Raw genomic sequence first — 26,402 nt, forward strand, 5'->3', positions numbered from 1 at the left:
ACTTAGTGTTTATATGTTTGTCTTTTTCTGTTGGACCTTTACCATCTTGTTTTCCCAGAGACTAATCATAACACATGAGGCAGTGGTGGTAAATGTCTAACCAGTGCTGGAAGTTACTAGCTAATAATAGATTGGTGCTACTCTTACCCTAGGAGCTGGGTGACCACAGACAAGTTTCTTGACACTGCTAAGCCTCAGTTTCCTCATCAGTAAAATAAAAGAATAATGATCAGTTACTTCATAGGATAGTTGTAGATAAGAAATGAGAAGTTACGTGATAATAAATGTTAGCTGTTACCAATGGATGGCCTTTTCTACAAGTCAATTATAAGGGAGACCAGAACATCTTAAAAATTTGGTTTTGCTAAGTAGAGCAGGTCAGCTCTGGTCAAGTGAAATGAGTTCTTTTCAGTTCTAGTCATTCAGGTTGTCAGATTGTCTTAAAGCACATCATTGACTCATTTTAAGGTCAATTTTCTCATATTCTTCCTTTAGTATGTAATTTCACATTATAGTATACTTGGTATTTATTTTTCTTTTTGAAGGAATTGCTATTGAACATTGTTTAGAGTTTTGGAAAGGAATCAATTATCAGAATGTTGATATTTAAGAGGAAAATCATGCTTCTTTGATAGAGGATTATTTATTTCTTAGCTTATTTATTTTTAGTTTTGTTCTCTATACTGAATGAAATAATAAAGGAAATGAAGGCTCTTTTGGGTTTATGAGACATAAAGCCAAATTAGAATTTAGCAATTTGTTGGAAAGATGAATACATTTTTTGCTATTCTAAATTTGCTTTGCTACATAGAATGAATTCCATTATTATACCTAAGTAATTCAGAGTTTACTTTTCTGTCCGTGGAGTCGAATCATGTATGTCTTCTCTAAAAGCTAACTTGCCTAAGTTTTAGGATTTTATTTGCTTTGAGGGAAAAATGCTAATATTTTGTTTTTTCAACTAGAAATTTATAGACCATCATAAGTATTAGGAATTAGGCTGAAAAGGATAAATTATAACTGGACATTTTATTTTCTGGCTTTTTCACTGTACATGGTAATTTAGTTTTTTGTAAAATTATAGTGACACATGTTATAAGTTTTTAGGATGTGAAGCTACAGGCTTTAGGGGAAATATTCAGTGGAATAAAAGAGGTTTGCAAGTTAATGATCAATTTATATAGAAGGTCTGAAGTCTACTTAACAGAGACCACAGAAACCTATTTAAACAATAGTTCATCAAATGTAGGACATTGTAGGTGGTAAAAAGTGTCATGTTATGTACCACTAAGAAGGAAAAAACACTCAGGATGGGGAGTCATAGGAGACCTCTTTTACAAAGCTGATACACCAAACTCTGTATCTTTGGTCTACGGATAGATGAGAAATTAACCTGTGTAAAAAAGGGACAAAAAAGAAACTGCAAGTGTCAACCATGACACCGGCTAGAGAAGAAACAAAAATTCTGCCCTGAGAATTTGAACCACAAGCCTCAAGTTTGGAGTCCGAAGTCATATTATCAGTGTGATCCACAAAAGCCTGCACAGTGGATTTAATTCACACTGATCTCAGGTTGGTGGTGCTCCCAGATGACTGCAGAAGCAGATGCACATTTTCTCTGGAAAAATTCGACCTTAATCTAGACCAGTGGCAATAGCTAGATACCTTCCAATATGAAAGATGTATCCCAGTTTCAGAAGTTAATGTGCCTTTTAGAATTGATAAAATGTAATTGCATCAAGACCAACTTTTCAGTGTTGTCAAATGTATTTTATATTTTTAATGAGGATCTCGAGGTTGAAAGATTTTCAAGGGCTTTCTGAATTATTTTCAGTATAGTTTTAGATAAAGTATCTTATGGATGGAGTATTTAAAGATTGACGATTCATATGCAGTGTATATTGTGATTTTATTAAGGGAAATACCTGATTAACCAAAATAACCTATTCTAGCATAAAAGTTAGCTTTTTATGGAAGAAAAGCAATAAGAATGCTAAATATTTTTGTTTTAATTATATCTAAAGAGCCATGTTCTGCCTTTTTTCTGGCTTTGCTAGTGATACACATCTATGAATTTCTCTTGGGATCTCCTAGAATATATGTAGGACATTTAATATTCTTACCTGCTAAGTTGCTGAATGATGATACTGACATTAATTTCTTATTAATAGAATTGCTTCTCTGGTGTTTTGAATTGTTTGATCTCTTATGAGTTTTACATATGTTATCCATTTGCCTTAGAGAAATTTCTTAAGGAAATCTTAAGAATATTTTATAACCCATATTAACAAGTCACCCATTCATGTTCTACTGTGACTATTCTATATGATTTTTGAGTTGTTACTGTTTGTGACTGAGAGCAGAGAAATGTGGAATCATCCAGAGGAATGAAATGATTGTCAGGCTTTCACTGGGACTCTACCACCATTATCACTAATAGTTCCTGTCATATCTCTCTTTGCTTAAGAGCTTTTCTCTTTCTTGCTTGCTTTTTTTTTTTTTTTAACAGAAGAAAATAGAAGTGGCCTGGCCTTTTTAGTTTGTTCTTTGATTTGAATCAAACAAATTACTTTTGGCCTACTGATTTATTTGTTGCTTTTGCCACTAGTTAGAAAAGAAAAAGTAAACCTAACAAAAAAGGATCACATTCCTCTAAAATGTATTGCGATTTGATCCCCTCATATCTATTCCTCCTTAAAAACTATGTCATCTTTCTTCTCTAACCTCTTAGAACACAGTAATTTCTCCTTCCAGCTAAGGTACCTTGTAAGTAGAGCCATTGCATGTCATCTAAGCCCTGGATTTAGCTTTGTCAACTCCAAAGGGCATGCCAACAGTTTTCTTTTTTAATCATAGATATTTTATTTTCTTATAAAATGCATAGATGTGTATATACTCACCAGTCTTTAGATGTAAGATTAAGGCCTTTCTTTGAGGAGTTGACAAATTAAAATTCAGTTTCGTCTTTATTGTAAAAGCTACACTCATTAATGCACCTTTTTATTCAATGATTTTTTACAAATTATTCAGTTTAGAAAACTTTACCAGTGAGTACCACTGTGCTGTTTGTATAGTTTTGTGTTTTAGTAGCTTACTATTTTATAGAAAGAGTTCCTACTGTAAGGGTAATATTATTTTAAATCAGTCTTCTGTTGTATTCTAACACTAAGCTTGGTATTTTTCCAATTAGTTTTATAACCATTGTTAGATCTATTATTTTACTGAATGTATATAATCTTTCCAAAATCAAAACTTCTTTTGGGTGTGTTTTTCTTTTATTGCTTTTGTAGAACCTACTGGCTTGGTGACATTTACAAGACAGAGTCTTGAAGATTTTCCAGAGTGGGAAAGGTAATAATAATAAAAATAATCTGGGAATCTTAGAATTAGAAGGGCTCTTTTACCGTGATAGGATTCTATTGTGCAACTCCTGGAAAGATGGTTTCCCAACCTCTTAATTGCCCTAGTGCTAGGGAGTTTCCTATAAATGATCCATTGATAGCTCTCATTGTTGGAAAGGTCATGTTGTCTGAATCAAAGTCTGTAAGCCTTTGATCTCTACTCTTTGCCTTAGTTTTTTTCTTCTGAAGCAAAGTCTATTTAGGAGTTTTGTGTGAAGACACTAATATTAACTAGAACACCAGTATTTATTTTTTTTAAGATTTTATTTATTGATTTGAGAGAAAGAGTGTGAGAGAAAGAGAGCAAGCACAAGCAGAGGGGGAGCAGCAGGCAGAGGGAGAGGGGGAAGCAGACTCCCCGCTGAGCAGGGAGCCCAATGTGGGGCTACATCCAGGGACTCCAGGATCATGACCTGAGCAGAAGGCAGATGCCTAACTGACTGAGCCACCCAGCCATCCCTAGGAACACCAATATTTAATATTCATTGATTGGGTAACCAAACCAAATTTTGGTTACTATATTTGTATTTTATGGCTTTTCATTCTGGAAGACAAGATGGGAGGAAATTTCTTTCTTAAAATAAAATGTAGATAGTGGTTACCTAGAATTTGTCTGAATGATAAGAATTTTGAAGTTTGGCTGTTCACATGTACTATTAGCAGATTTTGTGGAAATTGCTAATTTACTGGGGGTTTTTTCTTATTATTTATCTGCAGATAACTGAGAGGGATAATAACCAATCTGAGTTTATTCAGATTGGTAAGTTCCTTTGTGCCCTGAACTAGTTAATACACTTCCTAATCTAGAGCAGATTCCCAAATCACTAAAAGAAGAGTAAATCAACTTTGTCATCACACAGGAGGACATGATTAAACATACTAAAATGTGTATTTTGCGTATGCCTTTGTGTTAACTGTCATTTTCACTTTCTCATAATTTTTATCATAGTCTGTAATTGTTGCCTTTGGAATTAGTGATGAAAGGGACTCACTTTTAAGGGAGTTAACTTGAGGAAGTACATCTACTTAAGTGGCTTTCCTGTGGTGTTTCTTATTCATCAAAATGTTTATTTGTGAGGTGAAAGAAAAACAAACTTACTTTAGGAAGCTGACTGCATGGCTGAGATGATTATTAGTAGAGGGAAGTGGGTAAAAGATTAAACAAGTGGAAGATAAAAACAAAAACAAAATTGAGCTAGGAAGGAAGAGAACATGTGTAGCATTTTGGAGTCTTGGCATATCAGAGATGAAAGGGACCACAGGAAATCATCTGGCCCAGTTGTCTACTAAAAATATCAATCAACTCTATAATATCTGTGACAGATAACAGACAGCTTCAATGATGGGAAATGCACTGTTTCACCTCAGTGTATCCCGTTGTTGGCTTTGTGTTGTTATCTAATACTTTCATTCAGTAAGAAACTCTGTCTTCCAAAGAATCTCCCTGTCCCTTCCATTCCTGTTTCTTCCTTCTGGAGGTACCATAAATTATCTAATTTTCTTTAACATTCATTCTTCTTCATGTATCATCATGCTTACTTGACCCACCCCCACCTCTAGCAGTGCACACAGGTGTGTACTAAATTTACTCATTTCTTCTGTTTTGCATATAATATGGATTCTAAACCCTTTTTTTTTTGTTCTTGATATACTCCAGGCCATTGGTCCCTCTTAAAATATGGTATCTACAACTAAAAGTAACAGTCTGCTCTTACCTGCCCAGACCAGAGTACAGATTGGTTTTCTTAGCTTTTCTATTAGTATCTTATAGGAATTCAGATGTTTTGTTTATCTCACTTTGGTGTAGATTTTATAGATCATGCAGAGGGTTTTGTTTTTTTTTTAAGATTTTATTTATTTATTCAACAGAGATAGAGACAGCCAGCGAGAGAGGGAACACAAGCAGGGGGAGTGGGAGAGGAAGAAGCAGGCTCATAGCAGAGGAGCCTGATGTGGGGCTCGATCCCATAACGCTGGAATCATGCCCTGAGCCGAAGGCAGATGCCCAACCGCTGTGCCACCCAGGTGCCCCAGAGGGTTTGTTTTTAATTCAGCTGCAGATATCTACTCTGCATCTGACATTAATTTGGCACTAATGTGAAAGGACATCCATTTGTATGTTACCATCCGGGAGAGAAGGGATAGGTCAAAATTGCCAAGATTAGCAAGGCTGCTGTGTCAGTGAGATAACTTTGCCCCTAAGTAAGATCAAGATATTCCCCTTAACTTTCATAGGCACAATTTAACTTGATAACTTTTCTAACTTTTTTTGTCTCATTGATGTCTTTTTGTTTTAGCTGCTTTGTAAGTTGGAGAATGTAATCAGTCTCCCAGACTCCATAGAACCAGAAACATGTATTCATTTAAAGAGGGAGGATAAGGAAGAGAGGAGGATTGTTGGTGTTCCCAAGAGTAAGGGGTTGAATGGATGCCAGGAAGTTAGAGGGTTTTGATTTCCAAGTTTCTGCCATGTTACAGTTAACCCATACCTTAGCTGGGCTTAGTTAATCACAGAGGGTCACAATCGTCTGTGTCTTTGATTGTGACTGGTATGAAAGATTTGCTGGGGCCAATCAGGAAGTTGGAGGATACTTTTTAAAAAGTGTCTAGCAATTTCATAATTTTATTGAGAATTGTACTATACATGGACAGCTTCAGTTATGAAGAATAGTTGATGACAGATGAGATTTCTGTTTTGAAGTCCTGACTGACAAACTAGGATCATGCTTCTTTGTCTTTTCGGTACTATCCACATGGGTGGTCTCCCATAGCATAAAATGGCTAGGAAAGTAGGATCAAAAAACAAATAAACAAAAAAGGAAGTTAAAAAAAGATCAAACTTGTGTCACTACTTTCTAGAAGAGATTTAGAAGTAATTTTTCTAAAGGTATAGCATACTGGTTAAGAGTTTGGACCATTGTTAGGCTACCTGGCTTCATATCCTTGTTGGTTTGTTGCTTACAAGCCTTTTAAGTGTTTTCTGTGCATTGTTTTCCCATCTGTAAAATGAGATAGTAATAGCGTGGTTGTGAGGATTATATGCATTAATGTAAAGGAGCTCTTAGAACATGTACTGAATTGCTTTTTGTTTAAGGCTGTCAGTCTGTTGTACTGGAACTTCCCCAGCAATGTATTTAGACTCACTGAAATCAGGAAGAAAGTAAATCCTGCTTCCGCAGTTAAATTGTTTTAAAAAATACATAATTGTTTTAAAAAATACATAATCCCCCCCCCCCAAAATGAACGCCAACCTTATGTAAGTTAGGGATTTGGATCTCATCTGTTATATTCTATTATAATTTATATTTTTTTATTAAGTAATTGGGGAAAATCTGTGACTGAAAAATGTCATCATCAAATACTATTAGTAAAATGGCATTGGTTTTTTAATGTTAGCCAGGTAAACACTGTAAGGGAGGAAGAAGTTTTTTCTTGACCCAGTTAGGGTTCCAGGCTGGGTCTGAAAATTAAAAAGACAAAGGTTAACAGAACAAGGGCACACAAATTTATTTAATGGAAGCTTTACGTGTCACAGGAACCTTCTTAGGGAAATGAAGGCCCAAAGAAACAGATCCACATACTTTTATGCTAGGTTCAATGAAGAGTGGACATTTCTGAGGAATTTGACAGATTAAGAAGTATGAGGTAATTGTAGTTATCTGGGGAAAACTTAGCAAGGCCTATTTGTAAGAATTCTTGGCATCCTTTTTTCTTCAGATAAGGATGTTCCTTTCCTCCAAATACAGGGTGGGCACCTTGCACATGAGGGTTTTATTACACATAGGAAGAACTCTGAGGAGGGGAGGAGGTCATAGTGACCCTCCTGCTTCTGCCATTTTCTCGAACTTAATTCAGCTTAAAATGTTTGATATCCCATGGTGCCACATTTTGGAGTAGCATGTTAGTGACCGTAGTCTATGAAAGGGAAAGAAAATAATTATGACTTACAGGTACTGGATTCATCCATCAATTTTATTAATACAAAAATACCATAGATCAGATTTCTGTGGCCTGTATTTTCATCAAGACACCCCACCACACACACTCACATTTATCAAACTAGTGAAAATAGGCCCCATCTCAACATCATATAAAATTTATTGCCAAATTTTTCTGTATTTTTCTTTAGATTGCCAACTCTAGCATAAATAATAAAATTGTATGGATCTTAATATTTTTTACATTTTGAGAAGTTTTTCAACTCTTAAAAAAGAGAAACTGATATTTTATAGGAGAAAAATGGGTTTCAAAACAGCATGTTATCCCATTTTAATTTAAATATGTATATTTAATATTTGAATAAGAAAAAGTTGGGAGAATCTATATCAAAAATGTTAATCAGGCATCTGTTTCTGGTTTTTAAGATTTGGAATGGTTTCAATATTTCTTCTCTAGTTACGTGTATTTTCACATTTTTCTATAGTGAAATACTTGTCTTTAAAAGTAAAGGATGATCTTTTTAAATTGTAGATGTGAAAAACCCCTGACTCGATTACATGTCACTTATGAAGGTACCATAGAAGGAAATGGTCAAGGCATGCTACAGGTATGTGAATCATAAAAGTGTGCATGTGTTTGGGACTTACTCTTGTCAAGCTTCTGACAGCAAAGGAAATATGAAAACCTGTTTATTTATCTCCTAAACTGATTTAATGCAGAGAAGCATGATAGCAGAATGGAGAAAAACGCCAAACAGATCATTTTGACAGCCTTGGTAATACTGTTATTTGCCAGCGTACGCTGTTTCTTAACATGCGCCTCTTTAAAAAGCCTTTGACAGAAAATCTTAAGATCTGGACAACATCAGGCCTCTTAGTTCAGACATTGATGTAGATTGACAGTGGAGGAAGTTCCCAGAGTATGGTCTTGACAAGCCGTCACCAAGCAGTTTTGTTCTTTTTCTTTAAAGGCTCTTGCTCTGCCCCGAATGATGACCAGCTTGAAATGTTTTTCTGCCACCAACCTTGTTTAGGTCTTAGGAGGCAGACATCTAAAACTGATTGATAAGAAAGTCCTCTCTCCCATATGTAACAGTTTTAGGCACATGAGCCAACTGTGCTTGCTGTCTTTTCCCTGTTTCAGAGCAGGTTATTTTGCCCATCTCTCAGTCTTTGTTATTAATCTGTGTTATTGCCTTTACTTTAAAAATATATATTTTTGGAAAAGGGGGTTAAATAAAACACCCTGTGTATCTAGTTTTAAATTGTTGTAATACTTAACCTGAACACATTTTTCTTTTGCTTTACAGTGATTTTTTTTAAAATCACTAATCAGAGACAAAATGTTAGTGATTTGTGTTCATATCCCATTTATAGGAGCATTATAATCTCAGTTTTCTTTGAAAGATGCTGTGCATCATTTCACTTATCCTGGAAATTGCTGATTTTTCTTCTTAGATCCTTATTTGGTGCTTACTTTGGGTCAGAAGCTAAATCAGTTTCCTGAGAATGGACTAACTTGTTTGAATATCAATGTATACTGTAAAATGACTAGACTTATTCGCATTTGGCTAGTTATGATATATCTATGCTCTCAATGCTTAATGAAACTGAGATTCTTTTTTAGAATGGCCTTTTAAAAGACATTTATAATTAAAATCTTCAAAGGGGCAAACCATATTTTATTTTAAATCACTCTCTCCCAGTAATTTTTTGGGATTATAAACAGAAATACTTAGATAACTGAATTAATATTTGTTTGGCACTTAAAACTTTTTGAAATTTGTATTTAATCATTACTTTTTCTTAAACAGTAATTTTGAAATATGCTTAAAATTTGTTTCAAATGAATGTTACTTTTTTTCCCACATTTCCATCTTGATGATGTTCTTTTCTACATTAAAGTCGTGGATTTAACTGAGGGAGTCTTAATACACATGAAATAAACAAAGCTACTGCTAGTTAGCACCACAGGAATGCTGACCTTTCATCACAATACAATTCAGCAAGGAATTACTTAGCAACATTCAAGGTTGAGATTCTTCCCACTTTTCTGGAATATATTATAGATGAAATGTGAAACCTCAGTAGATTAAAAGAATACCATAAAGACTTCTATTAATTATTCTCCCTACCCATGCCATGTATCCCCAGGAGATCGGGGAATATTGTGTTGCAATGTTACAAAGCTCCTTGTGTAGCATATAAATTACATTATGCTGAATGGTAACAACAAAACCTCTCTAAGGATTGTTATCATTTCTCCCTTTTCATCAAGTTATAATTCAGAAACTGAGTAATCTGAGCAAGTAGCTTTAAAGTAAAGTGAGTTGGAAAATGGCTAAAAATAAAGAAACCCTCATATGCTTATTTTCGTGTACTGGAACAGGTTTCTCACCTGTAATAGAGAGCCTTTTATTAACTTTTTTAAGTAGTAGAAAGTTTGATTTTTCTAAAAGATCCCTGCCTTGAGAGGCATATCAAGTTTAGTATAATGTATTTATTTCTATGCATACCTTTCAAGTAATAAATGTTGGCCTTTTATTCAAAGAATGAATAATAGTATGTACATTGAATGTATTCCATTTATCATTACCAAGTTGTACATAAATTGGATAGAACTTTTTTGTTTTAGTTAATGTACCTTGTTCCAGTAAAAATTAAGTTTTGCTGATCTCAAACCTTGTTTGTTTCTCATTTTTATTCACAGTACTGTTATGCTTAGCTAGTCTCTTGATTTTCAAGTGCTGTCCATTTTAATTTTTTGCTGGGTCTCTCATTCCTTCACTTTCTTCTCCACTGACCTGTTTGAGACCCTAGTAGTGCTTATCTAAACTATTCAGTAGTCACCTAACCAGCCTCTCTGGTTTTAATTTTACTCTTTTCCAATTCATTCTTTAAACTCTAGGCTGAATTACCTTTCTAAAACACAGGTCCAATTGTAACTTTTCTTCCTAGAATTTTTCCAAGAACCTTCAAAATTAAGTAAAACTTTCCTTGACTGCAGAATACCTCATCAGCAACTATAATCCTTCACATACTCTACATTGCAGACAGGCATCAGGAATCTGCTTAACACTGTCTTCATATAGCTCCATACAGTTGTTTTTTCCCATGTCCTTGTGCAGCTATTCCCTCTGCCTGAATGTCAGCAAAATCTAATTTGAATGCCATGTCCCCTTGCTCCAGTTTCAGTTAATTGTATTATTTCTAGTAGGTTCTTTAATAGTCATCTTATTCTGCTTATGTGCTGGGATCTCATCTAGATTACAAATGCTGTGAAGTCAAGGCTCACATCGTATTCGTCTTTGTATCACATGGTTCTAGCACAATATTCAGTTGATCTTTGTTGAACATTTTAAGCCATAAATCACCCAGTGCATAATGACCTTATATGTTGTAAGCAACTAATTCTAATTAATGGACTAGTTCAAGCAAAATTATTTTTCTATATAAGCTAAAGATTTACTCTTTTTTTAGTGTTGATTTAGTATGCCAGAATATAGAATATATATGGTTCTCTGTAATAACTCATTTCAAGAACTTGTCCAGTCATATTTTTCAGTATTTCTAAGTTTATCTCTAATGAAAAAAGACTACTTTACCTTCTATTAATTTGTCTTTTTACATATATTTTTACATATCAAAAGATTCATATTTTTGTTTTACTCTTTCGTAAGACAGACTTCAAATTACTGTGTAGTATTATAATTGCTTTAGAAAACACAAACAAGTTTTAAGAAATCTTATATTTGACAACAGTCTGAAAGTATCTGTAAAATAATAGAAAAAATATATACTGGTCTCTGCCCCTGGTTCTTTGTACAGAACTCCTAAAACCTGAGTAATATCCTAGCTGATAAGAGCACTAGGAGCATCTTTTGTTCTAATATTTGGTCTTTGATCCTGATTCCTGAAATAGAGTTCCTAAATCCCTTGGAATTTCCTAGGTGATAGGAGTGTCTTTTGTTCTGATGAGGTGACTCTTGGTGAGCTGCTGGATAGCTTCAGGATGGGGGCTGGTCACCATGATTAAGATTAAGCCGTGATTAGAGGTTTGGAACTTTGTACCCCACCCCCATCTTGTGGGAAAGGGAGAGGGACTGGAAACTGAGTTAATGATTGATCATGCCTAAGTGATGAAGCTTCCACAAAACTCCCCCAAAGTACAGGATTCAGAGAGCTTCCTGGTTGGTAAACATGTGGAAGTACTAGGAAAGTGCCTTGCCCAGTGGGGCATGGAAGCTCTATGCCGCCTCCCACTTACCATGCCCTATGTAGCACTTCATTTGTCTATTCATCTGTATCCTTTGTTATATCCTTTTTAATAAATCAGTAAACATAAGTAAGTGTTATCCTGAATTCTATGAGCTGTTCTGTCAAACCACAGGAGCAGGTCATGGGAACCCCAATTTATAGATGATCAATTAGAAGTATAATTGGTAACTTGGGACTTGCAGTTGGTGTCTGAAGTGGGGCAGTCTTGTGGGACTGAATCCTTAGCCTGTGGGATCTGATGTGAACTCCTGATAGATGATGTCCAAACTGAATTGAATCATAGGACAGCTAGCTGCTGTTTCAGAATTTCTCAATGTGTGGAAACGCATCCATCTGGTGTCGGAAGTGTTGTGAGTGTGGTAGTAGTTTAAGAGGAAAGGAAAGACATAGGAGTATGTTTTTTCTGTACAGTATATAAGCCTGTCTTACTAAATTCTTTTTGCATGTGTATGGCTGTGTATGTAAACAAGGTGTTGTGTAGGTGTGTAATCTAAGTCCTCGAATAGAACAATCTAAGCCAAAGCTGGAAACCATTTCTTACGTATTGCTCCATAGAGCTTGGCATAGTGTTGGACACACTGGAGTGCTTAGTAAATTTAAGACAAACAGTGCTGCGTCTGCTTTCTCTTGAGGATTGTGTAATTCATCTTTATTAATAGGAGCTTGCGGATCCCATTATAGTATAGTACTCCACAGAAAGCTTATGCATAGTTTTTAACTAAATTGGAAATATTTAGTTGAATCTTTGTTTTTTTTAAGTTTTTATTAAAATTCCAGTTCGTTAACACCAGTGTAACACGACTTTCAGGTGTACAATTTAGTGATTCAACACTTAATTACAATACCTGGTGCTCGTCACCAGTATACTCCTTAATCTCCATCACCTATTTAACCTATTCCCCCCTCCTACCACCCCTTTGGTAACGATCAGTTTGTTCTCCATAGTTTCTTGGTTTGCCTCTTTCTTGTGCCCCCCATGATCATTTGTTTTGTTTCTTAAATTCCACTTGAGCGAAATCATATGGTATGGGTCTTTTTCTGATTAACTTATTTCAGTTAGCATAATACTCTCCATCCACATCATTGCAAATGGCAAGATTTCATTTTTTTATGGCTGAGTACTATTCCAGTTTGTTTATTTATACATACATACCCCACTCTTCTTCTTCTTCTTTTTTTTTTTAAAGATTTCACTTATTTATTTGACAAAGAGAGACAGCCAGTGAGAGAGGGAACACAAGCAGGGGGAGTGGGAGAGGAAGAAGCAGGCTCCTAGCGGAGGAGCCTGATGTGGGGCTCGATCCCAGAATGCCAGGATCACGCCCTGAGCCGAAGGCAGACGCTTAACGACTGCGCCACCCAGGCGCCCCTACCCCACTCTTCTTTATCCATTTATCAGTTGATGGACATTTGGGCTCTTTCCATAAACATGTACTCTGATGTTTATAGCAGCATTATCAACAATAGCCAAATTATGAATCTTTGTTGTTAAACTAGGTTTTCTGTTTTCATTTTTTTCCTTAGCTATATTAAAAAAAATAGTAATGTGTACACAGTTTGGGATTTGCCACTGAACTTAGGATGAAATTTCCCATCTCTTTATTCTTTCACAGAAGAAAAAGGTTACCCAAAAAAGGGCAGTTAGTAAGTTTCTCAGTTCTTTTAGGACAAGTGTTTGATTGCCATATTATATAAAAAAGATATAATTATATTAAAGTCATAAGAAATCCATAAGTAAAAATTGAATAGTGAATGGTTTAGAAAAGATCTTGAAACCTTTCCAGGTAAAGTTTCCCTTGATTTGTGGCCCTTGGAGTACATACAAGGTTTGTAAACAAGAGTCTATATAATTACATTGAGGCTTTTGCCTAAAAGCTCCATTTTCCAGGTTCCTTCTAAGGTTTTAAATCCAAGGGAATAAGCAGAGAAGATGTTAACTTCAGTGAGATGGAAAGAGTGCAGTCAACCACAACCTATTCTCCCTGGGAAGATTACTAATTTGGGGATTGATTTATATGGGAAATGAAAGGAAGAGGGAGAATACTTCTTTATCATATATGTAGGTATTTTAGATCACCATTTAACATGCCACATTTTCCCATATAGGTGGATTTTGCAAACCGTTTTGTTGGAGGTGGTGTAACCGGTGCAGGACTTGTGCAAGAAGAAATCCGCTTTTTAATCAACCCCGAGTTAATTGTTTCACGGCTCTTCACTGAGGTGCTGGATCACAATGAATGTCTTATCATTACAGGTTAGTTTTGGGAGGTCTATACGATAGAGTAGTTTTCCCTATCTGTTAATATCTATCATGAAGGCTAGAGGCCGCCCAGATATCACTGTACTCTGTCATGGGCATTTGTCCCAATATTTTTATTGATTAATTTATTCTTGGTTTTTTGAAATTGTTATAGTTTTATTTTACTAATCTTGAGTAAGACATTTTATTCCCACCTTTTCTTTCTTGGCATCTTTATCTGAGGAACAAGGGTAAAAACTATTCATTTACCCTCCAGTTTGAAATTTTATGATACAATGCCCTTAAAAAGAGGATAGTGATATGTCTTTGAGCATGTATCCTATTATTATTCTTCATTGTGTTTCCATAGTGCTTTGTTATACTTCAGTATGAAGACCTATGTAAATTTAAAAAAAAGCACAGTTACAGTAGTCAGAATCAGTAGAACAGAAAGCTTTTATAAAGAGAAATAAATCAGTAACCTTGTATTAACCCAATTTCTAATCCTAAGAGAAAAAGTGTGATGATCTGAGTGGCTTTTCTTGATTTAAGTTAATATGGGAGGAGAGAGGGAATTATAGTCAAATTTATACCTTAGGTCTATTGAGATTTAAATTTTTTATTTAAGTTTTTTTATCTTGAGATACTACTATGTCACTGCATTTTCTTATGAATGAGCTACAGAAAAACTAATGATTAACTCATAGTTCTTTTTTTGTTTTTGTTTTTTTTTGTTTGTTTTAAAGATTTTATTTATTTATTTGACAAAGAGAGATAGCAAGAGAGGGAACACAAGCAAGGGGAATGTGAGAGGGAGAAGCAGGCTTCCCTCTGAGCAGGGAGCCCAATGCGGGGCTCAATCCCAGGACGCTGGGATCATGACCTGAGCCGAAGGCAGATGCTTAAAGGCTGAGCCACCCAGGCACCCCCTAACTCATAGTTCTTAAGAAAATCTTAATCAGCCACCATAGTTAGTTAAACCTTTGATTCAAGTACCTAGAAGAACATTCCCACATAAAAACCATAATCAGTCATCTGCTGCTGCTACTTTTTTCTTTCTGCAAAAGAGGATTTCTTATTTCCATTTTGAATCCATTGGCTGCTTTGAGATTAGTGTAGGAGACTAAACACTCACCTGGGTTGGAGAATTTGGTTGATTGTTACTCTGAAAGATTACAGTGAGAAGAATATCATCCCCTGTGAGTTATATCAAATTTATACTCAACTAATTTACCTCCAAAGGGGTACATGCCAGAACTAAGACTTTGAGATTTAAGCTTGAAGCCACTTTTTTGCTTCATATATATTTGTAGGCAACCTTCAGGAGAGTATCTAAATTTTGCTTTATGTTTTACTTTTAAGATTGCCTCTTGTCTTTGAACAGTGTGATTATGCTGTGTTTAGGATCTCTCTGATTTTATCCTATTTGGAGTTCATTGAGCTGCTTGAATGTTTAGATAAATTTGGGAAAATTTTGACCACTATTTCTTTAAATATTCATTCTGTCCCTTTTTCTCTTTTCCTTCTGGGAATCCTATTATGCATATGTTGGTATATTTTATGATGTTCTGTTGGTCTCTGAAGCTCTGTTCATTTTTCTTCATTCTCTGTTCTTTCTCTTCTCAGACAGGATAATCTCAGTTGACCTATCTTCAAGTTTACCGATTTCTTTTTTTCTGCTTGCTCTAATCTACTTTTGAATCCCTCCAGTGAAATTTTTATTTCACTTACTGTACTTTTCAACTCCAGAATTTCTGTTTGGTTCTTCTTTTTCCTTTTTTTTTATTTAAGATTTTATTCGAGAGAGAGAGCGAGCGCAAGCAGGGGGAGGGGCAGAGGGAGGAGCAGACTCCCCACTAGCAGAGAGCCCACAACGTGGGACTCCATCCCAGGACCCTGAAATCACGACCTGAGCCGAAAGCAGATGCTTAACTGATTGAGCCACCTAGGCGCCCCTGGTTCTTCTTATTTTAGAAATAATTTCTGTCTCTTTTTTGAGTTTCTCTATTTGTGAGGCATTATTTTCATACTTTAGTTTAGTTCTTTAGATATAATTTCTTTTAGTTCTTTGAATATATTTAAAATAGCTAATATAATGTCTTTGTTTAGTAAGTCTAACATATGAGCTCCTCGGGTACAGTTTTAGTTGACTGCTTTTTTTCCTGAGTAGGTACCTTACTTTCTCTTTTTTGCATATCTCAATTTTTTGTTGAAAATTGGACATTTTAATAATGTAGCAACTCTCAGAATCAGATTTTCCCTTTCCCCCAGAGTTTTTGTTGCTGTTTGCTATTGTTATTTAGTGACTTTCCTAAACTAATTCTGTAAAGTCTTTATTCTTCTTCGTGTATGGCCGTTAAAGTCTCTGCTTAGTTAGGTTAGTGGTTAACTAATGATTGGACTAAGATTGCCGTAAATGCTTGGGACCAATAAGTCAGTCTTTTCTGAAGGGCTCTGTGTACACATTGGGGCTCACCATCAACACTCTACCAGGCCACTGACATTTGCTTTCTGCTTGCCCTTGGCACTTCATTTCTTGCTTGCGCAGAGCCTCAAGGTCAGAGTACTGACCTTAGGACATTCTCAGGTCTTTCGTGAGCATGTACACAGCCATGTTCATACATGTAGACTTCTAGATTCCTGGGGATACTAAGAAGTTTTTAAAGCCCCTTATACATATCTCATTCTTCAACTTTTCCTTTGAAACTTTTTGATTAGCCTATTAATTGCCCCAATTGGTGTCTACTACCTCAGGTAGCCATACTGTTAAGCAATTGCATGTAATTGTTTTCAGCAAACACCCCTGAGGAGTAGGCTTTTTGCACTGGTTACGTGCCAAGTCAGGTCAAATAAAGACAGCCTTACAAGTGAGGTCTTCCAGGGAGCCACTAGACAGGTCAAATGATGACAGTTCTCTGAGAATGGGGCTTTGAAGGAGCTTCATCACTCTTCTGACATGTTTCATGGTTTTTACCGTGATTACAAACTGTTGGTTTTTAAGGCTACTCTAGAGCTCCGGAGAGTGGAATAAGAGTAGGGAGAGTTAAAATGTCACAAAGCTCATTGTTTTTACCCAGATTCAGCCAATTTTTCTTTAATAAACCCTCCTCAGACTGCTACAAGCCTTTGGTTAATTCCCGCAGTTCAGAAAAAGTTGATTCTCATAATTTTTGTCAGTTTCTCATTGCTTTTATAGAGGAGAAAAATTTTAGAGGTTTTTACTTAATCATTTTTGCTGATGTATCCTTATCTTTGGTAAGTGCTTGTTGGAAAAAAAAAAAGGCTTTCAACAAGTTATTCCACATTATTTGGATATCCTGTTATTTCTTATAATATCCTTGTGATATTTTCTAATGATATCCCTTATGTAGGAAATTAAGAATGGAACCTCAGGGGCGCCTGGGTGGCACAGCGGTTAAGCGTCTGCCTTTGGCTCAGGGCGTGATCCCGGCGTTATGGGATCGAGCCCCACATCAGGCTCTTCCACTATGAGCCTGCTTCTTCCTCTCCCACTCCCCCTGCTTGTGTTCCCTCTCTCGGTGGCTGTCTCTATCTCTGTTGAATAAATAAATAAAATCTTAAAAAAAAAAAGAATGGAACCTCAATAAAGAAATTTCCTCTTGGATAGACCCTCAGCTATTTGAAGTTAATAACCACAGTAATCCAGAGTTTTGAGGTTGTGATCCATATTGTACCGAAATGTAAAGATAAAATGCTTCTATTTTCACAGTTGTCTTAACTCACTTATTGGTCATCTGTCTGCAATTATTGTTTGTTACGTGTGCATATAGGAAGAATGCAGTTGGAAGGTATTAGGGGAAAAGAAAGTGCAAGGGATTGCAGAATAAAAAATTAAACTGTCATAAATCCATTGTTGGGCCAATAGATACTTCGAATATGAGTCTTATAATGTTTTGGAGAGCTCTGAAGGTCTGGAATGTGACTATCTCCAGCATTTGAGTATTATCAAATAATACTTTAAAAAGATTTTTAATTTTTAGCAGCTAAGCTAGATTTGAACTAAAGACTCAGAACAGAATATTTCATCAGTTTTAAAGATGAGTTTACATCCTTAAAATAAAAAAGTTGATAGGATGCTGGGCATTTAAACTCAAAGCTAATTTGTTTCATTTGCTTTATTTCTTCTTTACTAGGAATGTAGTAGGTCTCTTATCATCTACCATTAGTGTCGCTGTTAATAAAAGATGTAATTTTCCTCAGAATAGTAAGAAAACATTAGAATTTTTTTCTTTTTTTTAAGATAGTTTATCCCCAGTCTAAAAAAAGATCATCACTCTGGAGTTACATCTGTTCTCTACCTTACCTACAGCTGTTGTAAAATGAATGGAAAATTGCAAATCCATGACTCACCTTCACATCTATAATTACTTCAGGCTAGGGACATCCAGGGTGACTTTTAACTCAGCATTTTTCCCCACATTCACTTAACTCTATTATAGTGCCTTCTAATTAATATCTGTGATGTGATGTTCCCTTAATGGAAATGGCCATTTCATCATCTATTTGATGTTGGATTTCTGCCATCTCCCTTCTTAGGAGACTCTTAACCATGCACTGCAATCTATCTGCTTAATCAATTCCATTCCTTCAATGATTCATCCAGGCTCGGTGAGCTAATGGCTGTGACTATGCTGCCTGAATCTGTAGAAGAGTTTGAGAAATTAGAAATAAATTAAATTTATCATCATTGTGGGGCATCTGGTTGGTATCAGACTTCGAAATGAATATGAAACAGGTCATGAAACAGGCAAATACATTTATCCAGATAGTGTTATCCCTCTATTTGCTGTGAGCCTCCCTGGAGGCAGCCATGAGTTAAAACCTTTCAGTAAATATAGATAGAGAGAAACTCCAGTCTTACCCCCCCACCTTTTTTACCCTTTCTTGTGTTCTTCTACATCATCCAGCAAATAGCTTTAATACCAAAGGGTGTTACCATGGTTCTGGGAGTTTGTTTTATTGTTTCAGTGTGGTGAGTACTTAAAGCGGTTGCCTAAACATGAAACTTACTGAGCAGAATGTTAGTACATTTAACATAAAATCTGCCCTCTAGTGAATCAGATCGTCCCAGACATCACAGATCCTTATATCTTTTGTGAATGTCAGCAGATCTGATAGAAAGTAGAAACGTGCACAGACACCACTGCTTATGGTATTTATGCTTTTTACAGAGCAACAACACTAGAAGCCCATCACCATAAAACAACCCATTGCCAACTAAATGATACCAGCTTGCTGGGAAAGATCCAGATTCAGTTGGAGTTTAGCTTTTCTTCATTTTCTTAATCATGGCAATGAAAGTCAAAAGTGTTCTATCTCCTGAATAATCATCACTGTATGAGTGCTACTAATAAAAGCAGAGTAGATGGCTTTGTTTTTGTACAAACCTTATTTCCAAGAGCACAACCCGTTGGTACATAGAATTTTTTAAATCTCCAAATACTTTTTCCTCAGTTCGTCATAAACTTCCATTACTAGTAAGAGAAAAATAGAACATTTCTTATTACTAACTCTAAAAACTCAATCTGTCACAAACTTTTTTTTTAATAATATTTTTTTATTACATTATGTTAGTCACCATACAGTATATCCCTAGTTTTTGATGTAAAGTTCTATGATTCATTACTTGCGTATAACACTCAGTGCACCATGCAATATGTACCCTCCTTAATACCCATCACCAGCCTATCCCGTTCCCCCACCCCCCTCCTCTCTAAAGCCCTCAGTTTGTTTTCCCAGAATCCATAGTCTGTCATGGTTCATTCCTCCTTCTGTTTACCCCCTCCTTTCTTCTTTCCTTTCTTCTCCTACTGATCTTCCTACTTCTTATGTTCCATAAATGAGTGAAACCATATGATAATTGTCTTTCTCTGCTTGACTTATTTCGCTTAGCATTATCTCCTCCAGTGCCGTCCATGTTGCAGCAAATGTTGAGAAATCATTCTTTTTGATGGCTGAGTAATATTCCATTGTATATATGGACCACATCTTCTTAATCCAGTCATCTGTTGAAGGGCATCTCGGCTCCTTCCACGATTTAGCTATTGTGGACAATGCTGCTATGAACATTGGGGTGCATATGGCCCTTCTCTTCACTACGTCTGTATCTTTGGGGTAAATACCCAGTAGTGTAATGGCTGGGTCATAGGGTAGCTCGATTTTTAACTTTTTAAGGGACCTCCACACCGTTTTCCAGAGTGGCTGTACCAACTTGCATTCCCACCAACAATGTAGGAGGGATCCCCTTTCTCCACATCCTCTCCAGCAATTGTTGTTTCTTGCCTTGTCAATTTTTGCCATTTTAACTGGCGTAAGGTGGTATCTTAGTGTGGTTTTGATTTGAATTTCCCTGATGGCTAATGATGTTGAACATTTGTTCATGTGTCTGTTAGCCATTTGTATGTCTTCATTGGAAAAGTGTCTGTTCATATCTTCTGCCCATTTTTTGATTTGTTTGTTTTTATTTGTTTCTTGCGTATTGAGTTTGAGAAGTTCTTTGTATCTTTTATCTGTAGTGTCATTTACAAATATATTCTCCCATTCTGTGGGCTGCCTCTTAGTTTTTTGACTGTGCAGAAAGCTGTGCAGAAAAAAAAAAGCTGTGCAGAAGCTTTTTATCTTCAAGTTCCACAAGTTCATTTTTTCTTTTGTTTCTCTTGCCTTTGGAGATGTGTCATGAAAAAAGTTGCTGTGGCTGATGTCAAAGAGGTTGCAGCCTATGTGCTTCTCTAGGATTTTGATGGATTCCTGTCTCACATCGAGGTCTTTCATCCATTTGAAGTTTATCTTTGCGTATGGTGTGAGAGAGTGGTCAAGTTTCATTCTTTTGCATATAGCTGTCCAATTTTCCCAGCACCATTTATTGAAGAGACTGTCTTTTTTCCACTGGATGTTTTTTCCTGCTTTGTCAAAGATTAGTTGTCCAAAGAGCCGAGGGTCCATTTCTGGGTTCTCTATTCTGTTCCATTGGTCTATGTGTCTGTTTGGTGTATATTTCTTAATAGTCTCTTATATCACAACAAAGTTATCAAAATCAGGAAATTTAACAGTAATAAAGTACTATTATTTAATCCCTAGTCAATATTTTCATTTCGTCAGTTATCCTAATTATATTCTTTGTAGCTTTTTTCCCCCAGTCTACTCCAGTCCAGGATCACACCTTGAATACAGTTGTCATGTATCCTTTAAACTAGGACAGTTTCTCGGTCTTTCCTTGTATTTGTTTACCTTGATATTTTTAAAGTATATAAACCCATTGCTTGATAAATTGTCTCCTATTTTGGGTTTGCCCAATTTTTTTTGTAACTAGTTTCAGTTTATTTTTTTATTTTTTTGAGAGATACAGAGAGTGAGAGAGAGAGAGAGAGCACGAGCAGGGTGAGGAGCAGAGGGAGAAGCAGACTCCCTGCTGAACAGGGAGCCTGATGCGCGGCTCAGTCCTGGAACTCTGGGACTGTGACCCAAGCCAAAGGCAGGTGCTTAACCAACTGAGCCATCCAGGCACCCCAGTTTATTCATTTTGATAGAAATCCCACTGAAGTGATGTGTCCTGCTCTAATGTATCTTTTGAGGAGAATAGTAATACCACTTTGTCCCAGTGTTTGTGATAAAGTGTCATGATTTGGTTAAGGTGGGATTTGCCAAGTTTTTCCACTTTCAAGTTAGTCTTTTCCCTTTGTACTTAATCTGTAGTTATGTATTTCACATACTTCGAAACTGTAAATATCCTGTCCTCATCAAACATTCACCCACTAATTTTAGCACCCATTTTCTTTTTGTTTGTTTGTTTTTTAATGATTTTTTATTATATTATGTTAGTCACCATACAGTACATCCCCGGTTTCCGATGTAAGGCTCGATGATTCATTAGTTGTGTATAACACCCAGTAGCACCCATTTTCTTAACTCCATCATTCCTTCTGCATTTAGCAGTTGGCACTCTACTGTAAGGAAGGATTTTCCATTCTCTCTGTTTATGTATATTTATTAATATTTATATAGACACGTAGATTCTTATTTTATTCAATGTGTTATGATCCATTACGGTCATCTATTTTGATGCTAGAGTGTTCCAGGTTTTGTCAGTGTTAGCTGTTGTGTTCCTTTAACACATGCCCATCGTTCTTTAATGCACTTCCCCTTTTTTTGACATTAAAAGATGTTCTAAGCTCATCTTGTATATTCCCTGCCCCAGCTCTAGATTCATCCATCTCTCCAAGAAGTCTTGGATTTAGAGTAATTTTTAGAAATCAAGATTTTTGGGGTGCTTGGGTGGCTCAGTTGGTTAAGCATCTGACTCTTTTTTCCTTTTTTTTTTTTAATAATAATTTGTTTTATTATATTATGTTAGTCACCATACTAAGCGTCTGACTCTTGATTTTGGCTGAGGTCATGATCTCAGGGTCCTGGGATTGAGCCCCAGGTCAGACTCCCCACCCAGCAGGGGGTCTGCTTGTCTCCCTCTCCCCTTATCCCTCCCCTCACTCACGCTCTCTCTTTCTTTAAAGAGAGTTCAGCTGACATCCTTGTCAGCATTTAGTGTTGTCATTCTTTTTGATTTTAGCCGTTCTTTGGGGTATATAGTGGTATCTCACTGTGGTTTAATTTGCATTCCTCTTATGACTAGTGATATTTAGCAGTATTTCATGTAGTCAGTAGCTAATTGTTTATCTTCCTTTGTGATGTTTATGTTTAAGTCTTTTTGCTTTTTTTTCTAAGTTGGGTTGTTTGTATATTTTTATTATTGACTTCTAGGAGTTCGTCAATATTTTGAACACAAGCCAGATATTTGTTTTCTAAATATTTTCCCCCAGTCTTGCCTAAGCATTTTCCTAAAAGTGTTTTACTATTGATCTAATCTAGTCTTTTAAAAATTGTATTAAAGTTACTGCTTTCTTTATCCTAAGAAATCATTACGTACGCCCAATGTCATAAAGCCATTCTCCTATGTTTTCTTTCAAAAGTCTTATAGTTTTAGGTTTTCTGTTAATGCTTTTATTTTATCTCAGAGTAATTTTTGTTCATAGTATGAGGTAGCAATTTAAGTTTATGGGTTTTTTTCCATATGAATATCTTATTGTTCCAGTAACATGTTGGAAGGACTATCCATTCCTTCCCCAATGGATTGTTTTAGCACCATTGTCATAAATCAGTTGACCATACAAGTGTGGATTTATCTATGAATTCTGTTTAGTTCTAGGTCTTTCCTTAGGCCACAACCAAGTAAATATTGAACTCAGAGAGTTAAATCCTCCAGTTTTGTTCTTCTTTTCTAAAAAATGTTTTGGTTATTTTAGGTTCTTTGCATTTCCATATAAATTTCAGAATCACCTTCTCGATTACTATTTAAAAAAAAAGTCTGCTAGGAATATCAACAGAATTGAGGAATATTTGTGATTACAATATTGAGAAGTACCATATTGAGTCTTCCAACCCCTGAGCCTGGTCTATCTTGCCATTTATTTAAGTGTTCTTTTTCTTGGTGGTGTCTGCTACATCTTTTGTTATATTTACTCCAAAGTATTTTATTGTTTTTGATCCTGTGGTTAATGGATTTTTGAAAGTTTTATTTTCCCATTGTTTGCTGCTATTATATAGACATACCTTTGATATGACATTCATTTATGAGCTTTTCTTTCTTTTTTATAATTTTTCTTTTTTTCTTTCTTTTCCTAGTGATTCCTTAGGATTTGCTACATAAACAGTCTTGACATCTGCAGATAGAGATAGTCTTACTTTTTTTATACTCTTTATGACCTTTCTTTCCTTTTGTTCTTTTTTTTTTTTTTTTTTTTTGGCCTTATTATGGTGGCTAGGACTTCACTACAGGTAGAATATTTTCATCACTGTGTATGAAGTTAGTTGTAAGTTTTTATGTAGTGGTCCTTAATGGGATTGAGGAAGTTCCTTTTTTAATTCTCAGTTTTGCTGAGAGTATTAATCATGGTAGGTGTTGAATTTTATCTTTTCTGGAACTTTTGATATGATTATGTGGAGTTCCTTAATCTATTAATGTGATGGATTTCATTAATTAAGTTTTCAAATGTGAAATCAAAATAAAAGCATAATTGTTATGTCTTTCTAATGAATTGACCCTTTTCTCATGAGGAAGTATTCCTCTTTATCTTTCATTATACTCCTTGACTTCAAGTCTGTTTTATCCAATATTAATATAACTACTCTTTCTTTTTCGTGTTTTCATGTTTGTTTCTTTTAATTGATAGGTTCCTCTCTCTTTTTTTCCTGATAATTTTTTTGTAAGCAGCCCAGACTGTTGGTCCTGTAGAGTTTCCTGTGGTCTGAATGTTGCTGATTATATCTTCATGGTGGTATTTGACATGTTTCTCTGTTGTCTGTCTATAAATTAATTAATAGTTAAATGTAGAGGTCATTTGCCGTCTTGCTCATTACATTTAGTAATCTTCATGTATAAAAGCTTTAAGTTGTTTAAGTAACAGGTAAGAAGTTAACCTGACCCCCAAAATTAAGCTAATTTGCTTTTGGGGGCACCTGGGTGCCCACGTCATGCTCCTCCAGTAGGAGCCTGCTTCTTCCTCTCCCACTCCCCCTGCCTGTGTTCCCTCTCTCGCTGGCTGTCTCTCTGTCAAATAAATAAATAAAATCTTTAAAAAAAAATTTTTGGATGAAGAACTGACAGTTCATAATTAGCATGTCATGATTTGATTTTGTGTTCTTTTTATTTTTATTAAATATGTTTTTTTTAAAAGTTTGTTAAAGTAATCTTTACACCCAAGGTGGGGTGTGAACTCACGACCCTGAGATCAAGTGTCACATTCTCTATTGACTGAGCCCAGCTCAGGCGCCCCTGTTTTCTATTTTTATAAATATGTATTTTTTCTGAACTACTGTATATTCTAGTATCATTTTTTTCCCTGAATATTAAGTCTTTGTCACAAATATTTTCAGTATTGGACCTTTACTGTATGAGTAGTCATTTTAATAAATAGTGTTCCAGCTGTCTGAAAAAGTCCAGTCTGCTTGCATTTTGTTTACTGGCAAAATTAGGGCAATTGCACTTAAAAAAAAAAAGAAAGAAAAGAAAAGTCACTATCTTAGTTGTCAGTGTTGTCCTGTTTATTCTTTTTTTCTAATTTCTTTTTTATATGTGAAAAGTATTATCTTGCTCAGGGTTTTCAGATTTTCATTTTACTTGAAAAGTTAAGTAATTATTGAGTTGACCATAGGAATTGGAATGATTTTATTTAGTTAAGCAGTAGGGCACTTTTGGCACCATCCCTTCTGGTATGTCCAGGTTTGATGAAGTAGAAATCTCTGGGATTGCCTGACGGGCTCAGTCTGAGGAGCATGTGACTCTTGATCTCAGGGTTGTGAGTTCAAGCCCCACCCTGGGTGTAGAGATTACTTAAATACATAAAAACTTAAAGATTTCTGCCTTTTTTTTTTTTATGTGGCACATTTGCTGCATGTTCTCATCAGATGAATTTTAATTATGCTTTTTTCCCCTTCCCTTCTTCTCATGTCACAATATTCTGGTTTTACAAAGCCCTTTGAAGTAACTTGCATGTTGATAGGCAAGTCCTAGATTTAATTTTAATGATACTTTTCTTAGCAGGGAGTGTCTTTATGTAAAATTGCTTTCTCAACAATACAAACTAAATATTACCATCAGATTACTGATATTGAAGACATTGGACCTTTATAAAACAGTCTGTACACACTCATGAAAGACATTAATATGGCAGAGCATATTTTTATTTTCTCTGTTGATTGAAACATTTATCTCTGTATGATAAACATTGCAGTGGCTTTTATAGGTGTCATTATTTTCCTTATAGAAAATAATAGGTCATTAAGACCAGTGAGGTTTTTTTTTCAGTTGACATTTGCCAACAGGTATTTCCAGAAATGAGGATTAAGTTTATTAACAAAGCCCCTTTAGGGGATGCCACTAGGTTAAGCATCTGCCTTTGGCTCAGGTCATGATCTGGGGAAGGAGCTGGGATTGGCCATGTCAGGCTCCCTGCTCAGCGAGGAGTCTGCTTCTGCCTCTCCTCCTGCTCTAAAGACCCTTTAGAATATGCAGCTTTTAAGAAAAATGTTTCTGAAAAATAATGGCAGATGATTTGTTTCAGGTACGGAACAGTACAGTGAATACACAGGCTATGCTGAAACGTATCGTTGGGCCCGAAGCCATGAAGATGGGAGTGAAAGGTGAGTTCATTTCTGACTTGAGTATTGCATGACCTAAAGGTAAGGAATGTGGGCTTGACCTAATACATTCTGTCTCTCATCTACTCTTACTTCAGAGATGTAGCTGCTGTTTCAAGTTCAGTATTACAGGTTCATTAGTAGTTAAACTAGTATTACCATCTCCATATACAAAAGGGAAGAACAGAGAAATAAAAGCCAAAAGTCTAAACCAAAAATAAGGGTGGAACTCTTGTTCTTTACCTGTCAGCTACCAAATGTAAGTAGTTAGTGGAGGTTAACTTCCAAAGCCTAACTTATTTAATATAGGTTCTTATTAGAGCTTAAAACCTTTAA

The 26,402-nt window shown here is 35.7% G+C and overlaps 1 protein-coding gene across 6 annotated transcripts in view; it reads left to right on the top strand.

Annotated features, from left to right (window-relative positions):
• PARG (poly(ADP-ribose) glycohydrolase) overlaps positions 1-26,402 on the top strand; it is a 122,773-nt gene that overhangs the window by 67,327 nt on the left and 29,044 nt on the right. For all 6 annotated transcript variants that reach the window (XM_045809875.2, XM_045809874.2, XM_045809873.2 and 3 more), the window contains exons 11-14: positions 3,291-3,351; positions 7,872-7,947; positions 13,724-13,871; positions 25,991-26,069. In XM_045809875.2, coding sequence (XP_045665831.1) covers positions 3,291-3,351; positions 7,872-7,947; positions 13,724-13,871; positions 25,991-26,069 — 364 coding nt within the window. The remainder of the gene's footprint in view (positions 1-3,290; positions 3,352-7,871; positions 7,948-13,723; positions 13,872-25,990; positions 26,070-26,402) is intronic.

Source organism: Ursus americanus, chromosome 6 (assembly GCF_024610735.1).
Source record: "Ursus americanus isolate L20-20 chromosome 6, mUrsAme1.1.p, whole genome shotgun sequence".
In the NCBI taxonomy this organism is placed as follows: Eukaryota; Metazoa; Chordata; class Mammalia; order Carnivora; family Ursidae; genus Ursus; species Ursus americanus.